Source organism: Epinephelus fuscoguttatus, linkage group LG18, assembly GCF_011397635.1.
Source record: "Epinephelus fuscoguttatus linkage group LG18, E.fuscoguttatus.final_Chr_v1".
NCBI classification, from domain to species: domain Eukaryota; kingdom Metazoa; phylum Chordata; class Actinopteri; order Perciformes; family Serranidae; genus Epinephelus; species Epinephelus fuscoguttatus.
Genome location: NC_064769.1, coordinates 6,895,584 through 6,911,253, shown reverse-complemented (window position 1 = coordinate 6,911,253; position 15,670 = coordinate 6,895,584). Strand labels below are relative to the sequence as shown.

General features: G+C 38.8%; 1 protein-coding gene across 1 annotated transcript in view; it reads right to left on the bottom strand.

Moving 5' to 3' along the window:
- dcc (DCC netrin 1 receptor) overlaps positions 1–15,670 on the bottom strand; it is a 397,984-nt gene that overhangs the window by 215,489 nt on the left and 166,825 nt on the right. The window contains exons 6-7 of the mRNA XM_049603936.1: positions 7,345–7,499; positions 5,306–5,426 (exon numbers count right to left, since the gene is read on the bottom strand). Of these exons, the coding sequence (XP_049459893.1) occupies positions 5,306–5,426; positions 7,345–7,499 (276 nt within the window). The remainder of the gene's footprint in view (positions 1–5,305; positions 5,427–7,344; positions 7,500–15,670) is intronic.

The following is a 15,670-nucleotide window of genomic DNA, read 5'->3' as shown; positions in this document are numbered from 1 at the left end:
TGTTCTCTCAGCTGTGACTCAGTCTGACTGAAACATAAACTGAACATGCAAACAGAGAGCATCCTCCTCACTGAATCATCGCATAGCATTGGTGGATTCATCGACCCTTTTGTGATATAATTAAAATATGGAAGCACATGAGGCAGAACTGTGAGTGGTAGACATTCAACTAAAGATGTTGCAAGCTCTCTTCATATTCTACTTTGTCACTTCAAGTTGCTCAGACAAGTATCAGTTATGATTTTGGAGATTATGAATGCCAATATTCATATTTACAACTTCTTTAACTTAAATGTATGATTCCTGTAATAAGTCATTATTGCTACCCTAACAAATAATTATAACTTCTCAAACTTTAATTGTTATTATGACTTAAGTCAGGCTGTTTTCACTCACTGTTTGTACTTATACCTAAAAAATGTAAGGCATTAAAATTTGTAAATAACCCACGTAATTCTGAGCCAGAAGTCTGTCATCATATCACCTATACATTGCAGGCAGTCCTCCCTCATGCATCGGGCGAGGAATGAGGTCATATCACGTGATGAGTGACAAAGACTGCATCAGGATAGGTCAAACAAGCACAGGACTTAACCCTATGGGCCCGAACGATGCATAGTGTGTCCAAATTCACACCTGTTCTTCTCTATGGATTTTCTCTGCAACCGTTTGTCATAGCGAGAAGCCACACGTATCACGTGAAACAGCGGAATCATAGCTTTCCGACAAGGCCAAGCACTTGTCAGGAGTCCAGTGTTTTCACAGTGAAAAAAAAAGATAAAATTACACTAAAATGATGTATAACAGAGCTTTCATACAGCTTTGCACACACATTACTATTGGATGGATTACTCACAAATGCAGGCTGAGCTTTCCAGTGATACCACACACATCATTGTGCTGTCATCCCATCACGCTATAAATACAGATCAAGTGTCTACAAAATAAAAACCTGACGAATTTCTTTACAATCCATTATACAGATCTTGTTGTCAGTCACTTCATATAGTGAGGAATATCGTATCTTACCACGTCTTAGGCTTGCGTGTGTTTCTCCCTGTCTATCCACATTTGTGGTCCGGCTTTCAAGATGCAAATATCTCCATATTGTCCAGTCGACACTCCATCAAACTTTGTATGACAACACAAGCGCACTTCACCTTTGCGCACCCAGACAACTGAGGCCTAATTATGCATGCCTGACAGGGCCGTAGTCACCATATACATTGAAGGGGACACGTGCCCCCCAACCAATGCCCAAAATGTCTCCCCAATATATAACTGAAACTGAAAAACAAATATTATCTTGGAGGACATCATTGCACTTGGTTGCTATTTTTCTATTATCTTAGATGTAAATATTACATGTTTCTTTCAGATAAAACACATTTTTGACTTGTGAATGAGTCAGTGGAATTTCTTGCAAAAATGAAAAAATACTGGCAATCATGTCCGCCTGGCACAAACCACATGTTTTGGACAACTGTGAAGTGACAGAATGTCCCACCATCATGGTTCTTATACTGCCAGATTCCAGAGAGTCTCCCCTCTTCATATATGGCAGAATATGTCTTTTTCCAACTTGCTATGGTGAGATACATGTCAGAATGTAAGAATTTAGTCACACAGATTTGTTTTTTTCATTGATATAAAAATTAATATAAAATACAGGCACATAGAAGGACATGTGGTGATGGTAAATCTGGTTAGCCCAGATTGTCCTGAAGGAAAAAAAAAAAGATATAGCATGTGTATGTAGGCTTTATAATGACTGTGATATGAGCTTAAAAGTAAAGGCAGTAAAAAATACCCCAAAAAGGCTTAAGGCCCATAGGGTTAAACCCAAGAGACTGGTGTTTGTGTCCTATGTGAAACATCAGCGGTGACTCTCACTAAATCTAACCTAACCATTGGGGACGCAGCTATGTAAGATATCACACATACCTTTGTTGAGGTTATCTTGCTTTAGTAACTTGCAATGACATTAACTTGTAGTAATGACTTCATGTAAAAATAATAACTTTATTCAGGTTGTTCTCATAAACTCTGTACATATCCCACGTAATGATGAGCCAGTAATATGTGCATAACCCACACATTTTGGAAGACTGCCATCACCTGACCAATGCGCTGATGGGAGTAAACAAGCAAGCAATCCTGTGGCAGGCTGCTTGGTGGTGGATGTGTCACAAAACACCGAACGTTCCCTTAGGAGACGAATGTTCAGAACCATGTGAACACTGAGTGAACCTTGAGTTAATGTAGATCTTCACCATGTTTCTTTTCCTAAACCTAACCACAATAACTTTACTTGCCTAAACCTAACCTCTGTAATTTTATATTGATTACATCATTAGTGGGGCGCTAATTCCTACAATTTCATACAAATTGTTATGTGTGCATTTTTGTAAGATATGATATGAACCATTCTATGAGGATACGTTGCTTTGTTAACACCTAATCATGAACTCCATAACTCAAAATTATGACTTCAAGGGTCCATATAATTACAACTTCAATATCTTGTAATTGTGACTTCAGTAACTTGTAGTGACATATGCTAGCTTGTACTCATAACTTAATTAATGCTCAATTATGACTTCAATAATATTACTGTGACCCCCATAACTAATAATTATGTTCTGTAATCTAAAGAAACCCCAAACAAATACACTTTAATATCTTTAATAGCACGTATTACACTCCACATGGACTCCATGCACATAACACACCAGGATACCTCCCCTAAGTGCCAGAAATGTCAAACCTATGACAGTGATTCATGTTATATGCTTTTGAATAGCTTTTATTTGGAGGAAATACATTGTTCGAATAACCTAAGACATTCTAAAAACTGAAATTTCATCTGACTCTAGGGTCTAGATCTTGGGACACATACAAGGACTTAATGTGAACAATAATAAGAAACAATTATCTATTACTACAGCTGTGATAAAGTATATTCTAAAAAAGTCGAAATGTGAACTTCATCCTTCAACCTAAATAGATCTTGTACAGAGTGAGCAGGAAACCAGCAACAAATGGAAAAATATAGGCCTCTTTTCTGGCCCTATTACATTCATTACAGCCCCTTGGCTAGTGATTGAGTATGGAAACTTGTTCTCCTGTACTCCTTTTCTTTATTTAACATTGCAATACACACAGATCAGCCAAAACATTAAAACCACTGGCAGTTGACGTGAATAACATTGATTCAACACTGATCATTTTGTCACAATGCAATGTTCTGCTGAGAAACTTCCATGTCATGCTCCAACCATACAGGCACCGTTGCAGACCCGTCCCATCCCTAGCCCACCCCTACCCCCGGTAGAACAATGCACCATGACACACCATAAAAACTGTTTAGGAATGGTTCAAGGAACATGACAAAGAGCTCAAGATGTCCACATGACCTCCAAATTCCTCAGATCCCAATGTGATCAAGCATCTGTAGGATGTGCAGGTACCCCACCTCACCACCAACTGGACTCAAGGGATCCGCCGCCAACACCCTGGTGCCAGACACCACAGGACACCCCTCAGAAGTATTGTGTCTCTACGCTTCAACAGGTCAAAGCCAAATCCCATCCAAGGAGACCCCACAGTGGATGAGGGATACCTCTGGCATACCGGTACATCCCACAAATGCTCAAACAAATTGGGATATGGGGAATCTGGAGGACAAGTGGACACCCTGAGCTCTTTGTCACGTTCCTTGGGTCATTCCTAAGCAGTTTATATGTTGTGTTTTGGTACACTGTCCAGGTGGGAGAACCACGGCCATCAGGGAGTGCCGTTGCCAAGAGAGAGGAGGACTTGGTTTGTGACAGTGTTTGGGTGGGTGAAGCGTGCCAGGTGGCGTCCACATAAATGCCAGGACCAAAGGTTTCCCAGCAGAACATCGCATTATAACGAAATGATAAATGTTGTTCACTTCACCTGCCAATGGTTTTAATGCTTTGACTGATCTGTGTAGACTTAATTACACAGAAATTAACATAGCCTACATAAGGAGCTCACACCTTACTTGATTGGATTTTTTTTTCTCTATGTTTTCTATTGTGAACGAGGTTGAATTTTCTACCATAGCAGGTCTGTGAGTGGGGGGTGGTAGTTTTTTTTGTTTTTTTTTTGTCTTTCTCATGTGTATTTGTTTATGGAAATAATGGCTATTTTGCTTCAATAAAAAACATCTTTAAAGAAAATTATCCTCCATTATGAGATCTGTAATCTTATAATTTCTCGAATCATTAGATGATAAATCATGATTATGAGATACATATGTCACGATTAAACACAGCCCACCAGGCATCAAGATTTGTTTTTCAATTTGAGCTAATGCACTACTAATTCATGCTTCTTTTCATCCAAAGAAATGACTGTAATTAATTTATTTGTGCAATGAAATGAGTAATGTGTGCTATTAGATTTATTTATTTGTTTCCAGTATTGACAGCTACTGGGCTATTCATCATTAGAGGAAATGTGCCAAATATATGTCCTTTGCTAAATGCAATTTCTTTCAGTAGGTTTCAGCTTTAAAATAACAAGCTAGATTGCTCTCATAACTGTTTGATTGCTCATGTACATTGCAATTTATTCATTATAATCCAATAGCAACATTTCACAGCCACCTCCGATGTGTCGACTGACATGAGCTTTTGTCAATGAAAAGGTTCCAGTCCCTTATCTCTGCTATGATTAAACTGCTACACTTTATTATTATAGTGGCATATTTAATATTGTAAACTGTCTTTTACTGTCAGAACAAAGAACTATCTGAACCTGCAGCACGTAGCAGGTAATTCATCATTTGCATGGAGTTATGGATATTCAGTTAGCAGCAGCCACGGTGGCTGAATGTTTCTATCTGTATGGTGATGAGCCGAAGATTGTAAAAACTAACACTGAGGCTGATTCCAGGCTGTCAGACACTAATCTGCTCTTCGTCACGCAGAATCAAACTGAACTGACTTTAGACTTCAGATTAACCCAGATTTTGTGTATAATCTGAATTTCAAACTATTATGTAAACAGGAATTATTCATTTACAACACTCACTACTGCAACACAATGCGACAAAAAGACTGAAAGAAAACAATGACCACAGAAAATTGCAAATCAAGTGATGTCACAGCAAATACAGTGAGGTCAGAGGGGAGATCATGTCATGACAGGAATGAAGACAACGGGTGATGGTAGCAGGTTGTTTTTATCAATAAGAAGCCAGAGGGACATCACGTGTCGTGTGTGTGTGTGTGTGTGTGTGTGTGTGTGTGTGTGTGTGTGTGTGTGTTCCTACCTGGCTCTCGGAGCAGCAGCTGAGCCATCGCCTGCGAGCTGCCAGCTGAGTTTTCAGCTACACACTGATAAAATCCTTCATCCGACTTCACCAAACCCAAAATCTGCAGGTTACTGCCATCCTGTATAACACACGCAAACACACACACACACACACACACACACACACACACACACACACACACACACACACACACAGAATATGTCAATAAAAGCTTTCACAGATACAACAAAGTCTGGTTTAGACAGGTTAGACTTTGTTAACATAAAATGTTAACAAAACCATCGCAAAGAAGTTTAAGACTGTGAGGGAATGTGTGTGTGTGTGTGTGTGTGTGTGTGTGTGTGTGTGTGTGTGCTTTATCTCATTAGAGTATTAGATTATGGGATAACAGATTATGATATCCAGATTATCAGATTATGTCATGATATCAGATTAAGAGACATGTCATACTCACCACTCTGCTACTCTCACTTTCTCTTCTTAACACAAAAACTGTTTTCACTCAGTATTTAATTCACTAAATTCCACTTGATTTCTGCTTTTCCATCTCTTGTTAAAGGACTGTCAATTAAATAAATACTGTCTGTAGGTGTTTCACATTTAAAGTCTCTGCCTGTGGACCTAATTGATGGCTTGTCCTCTGTAATTAGTACACTGTACCACATTTTCGCATTGCATTGCTAAGAAACAACTATTAGACTGGCCTTTAATTGAGTTTTATTAACTGTCTATTTATTAACGTACGTTATTCTATTTAACTTTCTGGTATACTGTAAAACTTCAGTTAAAAGCCTAGTCCCAGTTAAAGCTCCAGTTCCTTTCACTAGCCTGGTGCAGCTACACATTTTTACAAATAAACAGCTGTCTCAATTAGACACCTGGTCTGGTTGCCAAGCAGTTCTTTTTATAGAAGTTCTTTGGATGTATAAAACAAGTTGTTGTTTCCCCACTTGACCTAACATAGTTTAGCTGCTTCAAACGCACATAAAAATGTAAATGTTTAAACTTTTGTCAACATGGAGATGATACACATTTTTAGCTCAGTTAGATTCTCCATAATTCAATCGTTCAGTTCATTTTACTGAAACTACAGTATGAGCACCAAGGAAGACAGAAATTCAATGAGATTTACCAACATGGTAAACAAGAGGGACGCAAAAAATTGGTGACTCCTGAGCTCGGAAGTGGTCACGTAGTCCTCAGTTACCCAGGAAGGTATTCATATTCCTTCATATTCTATCAAGAGAATCAGAAGGTTTTTCAGAAGAATTCATTCAAGTTGTGAGTATTGCTATAACAGGATAAAGTGGTGTTGTGTTGCTTTGCCAGCTGCTGTAACCCTTGGATGTTGTAAAACGAGTGTCATAACTCTTTCTTTCTCCGATGCGCTGTCTCTGGGAGCTAGATCAAATGTATGATTCATAACTGAAATGTTATTTGAATCCTAATGTTTAAGCAAGTAATATTCATACTAGTTTAAATAAACAATTTGATTGGATTTCCCAATCTTTGCTCGGCAACAGGAAATTAAAAGTCTATCCCAAACATAGGCTTGTTGAGTTCAGTTATATAAACAAATAATAGCCTGGGCTATTAATTGAAGTGTTATGCTATGTTGTTATTTAAGAAATTAGAGTTTTTCTTCTATTCCTAATCTGGCTGGCCACTGGTGTTTCCTCACTGGAAATTGATGACAAATCCTTAGTTCCTGTTTTTAAATATATTGAATGCTGTTATTATTGAGTGTTATTATTGAGTCAGTTAGAGGCCTACAGCTGCAGTGTGCGCGCACACACACACACACACACACACACACACACACACACATATATATATATATATATATATATATATATATATATATATATATATATATTCCAACTGTAGATATGGTTATTTTTTTTACTGTCACAGTGTGTCTCCACATGTACACTCAAGGAGGATTTTCCACATACATTTAAGTTACTTTCCATAATTCTGATGCAAATATAGAGAATATCAATATGTCTATGGTTTCTGAGTTCAGTTCGACTCACCACTATCTGGAAGTAGTCGCTAGGGATGACTTCCTCCCCGTTCTTCATCCAGCGGACAGTTGGCGGTGGGTTTCCTGTCACAGCACACTCCAGCTCAATGTCTGTGGACTCGTAGGCGTACGTGTTGGTCGGGTAGTTCAGGAACTGAGGAGGCACTGCAGAAAGACACACACACAAAAAAAAACACAACACATGAGCAACAGAGGAACACTTGAACACCTCGTCTCTTCCTCTCCGCTGGAGTGTCAGAGTGAAACACTGAATCAGTCCCAATGTCGTTGCTGTGACTATTGCTGTTCTGCTGTCATTCAGTGCCTTTTATAAGTTTTCCTCCAGGACTGTGCCTCACATTAGACTTTCCACAACAACCCCAGTTGACTACACACTAATTAATACAAGTCCTCAGCATATTACTGAACATAGTGAATATGTTTAATCTCATTACCCTCAACAGATCATTACATGTGTATCTCCTCTGACATCTTCTGATGGTGTTTTGCTAATTTTGCACACAGATAGTGTACATTCAGATCTTAGTTGATAGGTTAACTAGTGAAACACAGTAGTGACAGATTATAGTCTTTATTTTAAAGCACATTAGGCCAGGGCATGGAGGCTCAGCATTTCTGTGCACTTCTGTAACAAAACAATGACTCTTGCTGATGTGACAGAAATAATTTAAACACTGAAAAAGGGGTATTTGATCGTTTGATCTTCGGTAAGTTCTAAACAGGAATAAAGTGTATACAGTAGTGTTTTTATGTGAGAATAATGGTGGAGCAACAACAACTACTTACAACAGATGCAAAACCAGAAATGTAAACAATTCTACAATTTTTACACAATGCACTATTTCACATTTCCCACACAGTTTAACAAGGGTGATAATCCTCTCAATTTGGGTGCTATGTTTGCTCTGCTGAGTCCAATTTTAGCGTGTTGTCCTGCTGCTTTCATGTTTGGTAATCCTCTCAGACAGATGCTTGAGATCCTAAAAGCCAGTTCTTGACCAGGTACCCCCCTCCCAATAACACACACAGCAGGACAGTGAGAACTACTCCACGTTAAATCTGTATTTTTCTTATCAGCAGTTTGGTTTATAAAAACATCCTGTATGTATTACTTGTATTTTTAATCAATATTTCAAGCTGTTCTTTTTTTTGTCTTTTATTGTTTTCATAGTTTGATCTTATTTAAGCAGGTTTTGTGTCATTTTATATTGAAGCATTTTTATGATTTCAACATTGTAAACTTACTTAACGGCATATTACAAAGTTTAATCGATGTTTCAGCATGTGTATGTTTGACACTCTGACCTTGTTTTAAGCAGGTTTTAAGAATGTCTGGGATGCCAGACTTCATACTAATTTAGATTATATTTAGAATTAAAGTAATTAATCCTGTGCTCTGAATTTGCTAAACTTACTGTCATTCAGTGACTCCAGTTTCTGCTGGTCACTTCATTTCCTGCATGCTGGCTATTTTTATGCACCAATTTGTGTTTTAATTTAAACAAGTTCAAAGTCTTGGCTACTCTCAACATGAAGGTGATGGGAAACAGCTGCATCAGTTATACTAGAGATTAAAACATCAGATTATAGACATGGGCAAAATGTTTGCTCTGCAAAATAAACTTTAAGGTCCATTTGTAAGAAGCAAGACAGGGAGGTTATATGTAGGAATCCTGAAGTTAAACCTCTCAAAAACTGTTCATTGCGTACAAGTTAAGACCTTATCACCACTTTGAGTTTAATCTAAACTAAGCACAAAAGGTAAAGAAATTTGTGTTTGGCAGATTATTTCTTTGTTGTAACAATGCTTCTTGGACATAAACCTTATACCGCTGGAAAGCCAGTATATTTCCCTTTTAAATGGTGCCACATTTGTAAGGAACATGTATTTGTGGGATGAGCGGCAGAGCTGAGTATGTGGGTTGCGCCCATGAAAAATTTGTCATATCTTCTCAGCATATCAACAGACTTTGACTCTTGTTTGGTGTAGCTTGGTGGGAACAATTGGACTTGAGCCATGTATGCAGCTCTGCAGCTCTTACTAGTGTGTCATGTTTGATGTCACATTCAGGCGAAAAAAACAGGTTAGTAAACAGTAGAAAGCAGCATGGAGGCCAGTGGAAAATGTTACAGTGGCTACTTCATTTTTATATCTCTTATTTATTCAGTCTCCCTTTCAATACTAGGTACTGATGATTTTGGGTCGTTGTCTGAGCACTGCTTAGACGGAGACAGACATTATGCTGAGGTGGCACGTCTTTCGATCTTGCGGGTAAAGGGGCTAAAATTAGTGCATTTACCCGGGTGTTGTATTTCAATCATTGCCAATCTAATAAATACCCATGACTGCTACAGAGACATCTGACCTAGGTATGAATGATGGCTGTGCGCTTTCCTACATACAAAAGCCAGATGTAAGCAGGTGTTTGTGGTTTTTCTGTGAAGTGGGAAAGGAGCTTTAAAACAGTTCATTTGAACTTGAAAAACCTTTGAAAACCTAAAAAAAACCTGTCAAATGAACGGTTCTGACTGAAACAGCAGTCTGGATTGAGTCTAATCAGTGACAGCAGTTTGAGCCATTGAGATGTGAGGTGATGGGAGCAGCAGACAGACTCAAACATGTTCGGATGCAAGCTCATGTGACTGCTGGTAAACTGTCTACAGGCTCACTACGATGTCAACAGGAAGGCAGGCGGGTGAGGCAGGAGAGGTGGCTGTCATGTTTCAGCTCTGTTGTCACTGAACGCTGTCTTTGAAAAAGCGGCAGCAGCTTGTGGCTGTGAGAGCAGAGATGTGAGGCAGAAGCCATTTTGAGCCTCAACAGAGATGCGGACGAAGCCTGAAGGGCCTCATGAAGCACCAAGCGCCACAGCGACGCTGTCAGTGCTCCAAGACAACAAATATTCTCCCTGTCAGCAAACACACACCCAGGAACGGCCTGTAACTGTCAACACGCATCCTTGTGATGTCAAAACTTCCTGAGCACTGTTAAATATCAGCACACACACAATATGGTACAAAAATATGTGGACACCATAATATTTCTTCAATATGTGATTGTTTAAGCAATATAGACAGAAAAACTGACGGGAGGACAAGCGACAGGTTGGGAGGAGGATAGGAAAGAAAGAAAGAAAGAAAGAAAAACTGAAGACAGGAGGAGAGTAATCAACAAAAAAGGAGAAAGGGAAGAAAGAATTAAATAAAAAAGGAAAAAAGGAGGTGAGAACTTAGGAGGAATGAAAAAAGGGAAAGGAAGAAAAGAAGGAAGAAAGGAAAAAAGGGAAAAGGCGAGAAATAAGGCGAAAATAGGGACATACTAGCACAAGAGCAAGAAATAAAGGAAAGAAAGAAAAAACTAAAGAAAGAAAGGAAAATGGAAGACAGGAGAATAGTAATTAATAAAAGAAGTAAAAAGGAGAAAGGAAAGAAAGGATGGAAAAAAATAGAAAAAAGGAGGAGAGAGAGGGGAAAGGAAGGAAGGAAAAAATGGGAAAAGGCAAGAAATAAGACAAAAATGGAGACATACTAGTACAAGAGATAGAAATAATAAAGTATGAGAATGAACAAATGAAAGAGAACAAAAGAAAGAATGGAAAGAGATAGAAAAACAAGGACAAAAGACTGACTGAAAGAAAGAAAGAAAGAAAGAAAGAAAGAAAGAAAGAAAGGAGCATGTAAATGTTTAAAAAAAGAGAATCAGAAGTGGGAAAAGAAGTAGAGGGGAGAAGATGAGAAGAAAGGAGAAAGAAAAAAAGGCAGAAAGATGAAAGAGTAACAGAGTAAGCAACAAAGAAAGAAAGAAAGAAAGAGAAAAGCTTGAAGTGGAAGGGGAGGGAGAGAAGAACAGGTGTTGAAAACAGAGAAAATAGGATGAGAGATGGATGAACCAAGGAAACCAAATTGAAAGAGAAAAAGAAAGCCAGAAAGTTATAGAGAAGGTGGGTTGTGTATGTGTGTCTCCCATCGATACATCATTATCTGGAGGTGTAACTTTATCACTGCAGTAATGCTCTAATTAAGAGCTAACGATTTCCTTTAAACTCTGAGCAGCTGCAGCTTCACCACACCAACAACTGCACAGTGATACACAAACAACACAGGCTACTACACATGTCCAGGAATTAGTCTGAGACATTAAACACCAGCGAGCTGAGTAGAGATTTGAACCATCATGGTGCTTTACAGCTGAGTGTTGTAATTGGAGCTGAAGTAGGCTATGTTCAGCTGCAATTTCTCTAATGTCCAATAGCTGTTGCTCAAAAAATACTCTGTAGGCATTGAAGTGAATGAGTACACCTCCAACTTCTCTCTACAAATACAAAGTCAAAACTCTTTTTACACCACAAGTTTGGTGGTGTCTGAAACATAAAATGTAAAGACAATTGACATAGCTACCTTGACATCACTTATTAGCTTGTGGACTCCCATTGTGAGGCCTCAAGTTCAGCATTTAAGGCCAATGCCATGGTGTCTTTTAGAGTCAGAAATGACCATATTTGGGGACAAATATTGAGGTCATATCAGCAGACACCTGTCACTCAAAGTGGACCGCCCTTAATTATGCATAACGTTAAGCCTTAAAAACATGCAAATGGGTGAGTTATAGAAAAATTCATCCCCAGTACAGTTGTCGTGAGGGGGATAATTTGCTAAAGAGACCAACTGATTTTTTTAACCAGGCTGTAAACATGTTTATTTCTGCTATTAAGTTGGACATTTTAACATGGGGCTCTATGGGGACTGGTTGGCTTCATTTTTCAGCCCCTGAAGTTGCCGCTTGGTCCATATTCCATACTACATACTTGTTTTACAGCATGTTCTATTTTGCTAATTGTCATAGTATACTGTTTGTTTGTTTTTTTCCAAAGAAAAAAGGGTTGCAGTGATATACTGGTTTCAAGGTATACCGTGTTGTAAAAGTCATACTGCGTACATTTGCTGATCTACAATTTTGAAAGCAAAATGCAACTGGACAGATATTTTCCCCTTTATTTTAGTTATTTTCAAAGGAGTGAACTTTTATACAAACTTCTATTAACAATGTGATTTTAAGTCTCAATTATAGTAATAAAATATTTGTTAAACCAACAACATTCTATTTTGATTTCTTTAAGGGTCATTCTGATTGATAATAATACATATTCTGTGATACTGTGACCCCACAATATTTTCTGAGATGGTTATCGATCGTATCGTGAAAATTCGATTGATGCAATACGTGAGCCATTATATGTCAGTGAAACTTCAGCTTTGGAATGTCACTACTGATTAAACTTAAAAAAAAAAAAAAGTCTCTTCCTAGATTCTAAAGGTTTGGTGTTTTTCTCATCAACAAAGTCAATCAGAGCTTCTGTGGGAAAGGCTAAAGATGGTAACATTATACCATGTTGGCAACACAGTCGCTTTAGTTCTACCAAAACCCCCAAGACCAGTGCTGGGCTTTAAAGCCAATTTGACTTGGTGGCCAAACTGTGTAACTACAACTTCCAGATCCATCAAATAATGCCATTGGGCCCAACGAGACTTTCCTATAGCCTTACATTGTGAAAGAGACATCTGTAAATCAATGGGGAATTTTTTTAGTATTACAACCAATGCAAAATGATTTGTTTCACTATCAGAATTTGATCCAGTTGGTGCGAACACATTTTAAAGATGTAGAGGATCTTCACGATTAAATCACTTCATCCCCATTCATATTAGCAGAGAGCTAAACTGGAATATCAAACGGTTTGGCTGGCTGATGTCTCTGGTGCACTCACTCTTTAGGCCCAACAAAGCAGAAGATCGAGGTAGCTTTATACTTCGAAAGTTCGTTTTTTTTCTCCATCTGCCACTGACCAACTTTTATAGTCATTAAAAAGGTCCAGGATTCTACCTGAAGACAGAATGATTTCATGGTTTAGGACTGTAATGATAGCTACCACATTAGCTAACTTAGCTTTGTTTATTTCCACATACTGTACATCAGACAATCATTTCTATGGCGTCATATGGTAGTAAGAAATTAGTGTTAACTGAAAACTACATCAAGGATATAGATAATAAACCAAGCAAACGGATAAATAAACTGTAAGGGTAAAATGGTTTTCGTTTGTTGGTTTTTCTAATTGGTGGAAACAGTCATCCATGAGCACAACGCCGGACCTGTTTGAATCGCTAAACAAAGCTGAGTTATGGGTGGCCATTCAGAGCTCTGGAACTACAGGCTTTATTCTAGTGGCCTTTCTTTAAAGTGACCCCTAAATCATTAAAACACTTTTTTCTACCATTTGACCCCCTGGGTACATTGCAGTTATGGAAGGGATAATACCGTGGAGCTAATTAAAATAAATTTCATAAGATTTCTGATTCTGAAGGGTGATCATTTGTTTATTGTTTACTTGTGGCCTTATTTAGTCATACACAAGGTGATAATCTGTTTTCATAATGCATATTACTTCTAATCCATCTCATATATTAAACAATCTCCCCTGTTGCCATGGAACACAACAGTTTTACTCTACGTGACAAAGTCAGAAAGCCCTTCCTGTCTGAAAAGTTTTCTCAAAGTTAGAGAAAAGTAAAAGGAAAACAAAAAACTGTTTCTCCCTCTTCAACAATCTCCCTCATCACTATGGAAGACGACTGCTCTGCGACCAATTACTCAGCAGCCTTTGTTGTGTTTGGGGAATTCCCTGAGCATCCACTGATTGTTTGGATGTTTTTTCCTGCAGAGCTGCGAGTTTAACACTGATTACCTGGTCATCTGAAGAGACGTGTTAACAAAAGTGTGTTTTCAGGCAGCTCTTTGTGATATGGACAACAACAGGCAGGATGCCGGGTTAATACAATCCTACTTTCTGCTGGGGACAGCTGAGAGCAGCCATTCGTATGGTAATGAGACGCGTCAACAACCAGCTGACCTCAGCCAGACACAAGAAGTCTGACTCTACATCTGGATTTACACCTGGGGCCCAGCTGTTCAGAAGTAATCGGATCAGATTTTGGAGTTTGTCAGATTGGATCAAATCTTCGAAATGGGATTCTGAAATCAGACTACATCACATGACACAGACTCAATCAGCTGTTGCTGCCGCTTAACACAGTACTGAAGGACCGAGCTCTCCTTCTGCTCTCTGCCTGGTTAGCACGAGCTAATACAGCACTGAGTGACCTCATCACTACTCGTCATATTATGCTCTTGGGCAGAAGCCCCACAGCAGCAAACATCCAACACCAAGCCCTTAACACCAACACAGAAACAGTTTGACTCCTTCGTTAAACCTGTTACTAAACTAGTCATGTCACTGTGTGTGGAATATGTCCCAGGCACAGAGCTCCTGTCCCGCAGCAGGAGTCTCATGATAAACAGATAGAGAGACCCATTTTAAAGAGTCAAATTTGCAGGAATTTGCAGTGATTGGTCAAAGTTGCAGTGCCATGCAGAATTAACCGGGATTGGCTGAATTTGCATTACTTGTTGTGATTGCAACATCACGACATCCTGGAGAGACTGAAAATAACTTTCTAACAATTGCACCCTCCATGCTGTTTTCTGTCTCTTCAAATACAAACACTTACAGTGACCCCACGCTGGCTCCGCTACCTGTTGTTCTTCACAGAGCCAGTAGCCTACACTGTGATATGTTGTACCATTTAAAATACTGGTTACCCAGATTTGGTCATTTTGAAAAGTTTTTTCATCTGGATCAGGGTGATTCAATGGATTAGCAGATCCTAGATAGAAAAACATGGGTCTTCCAAATCTGGATCATCCTGATCCAGATTAAATTTTTTGAAGAGTTGGGCCTTGGATAATCATTATTGTTATAAATTAATACAATCTGATAAAAGACAGTTTAAAAATAATTGAGCAAGCGTGCACTGTAGGGATGTCACTCTCTCTCTCTCTCTCGCTCTCTCTCACACACACACACACACACACACACACACGGTATCAGTGATGCTGCCTCTCTATAGCAGCACCATAATAACTTCCACTCAGCATTCAAATGGAAATCAGCTCCATCGTTCAGTTCAATGAACATCTGCTGTGTGTGTGTGATGATAGAACCCAGTGAAGGACATTCACACTCACACATAGACAGCTACAGCTTTTTATACACACTCTGTCTCAGTTAAACTCTCTTGGTGTGAACAGAAACTCGTTAGCAGCCTCTTTATATCTGCACTTAACCACCAATTATCTGTCATTAAGTGCATCCATGGAAACTCACTACACGCACACACACACACACCTTATCATTCACTCTGTGAACACAGAGTCTGAAATAGTTAACGGGTTGTAAAGCCCCAGTCATTCAAGGGTA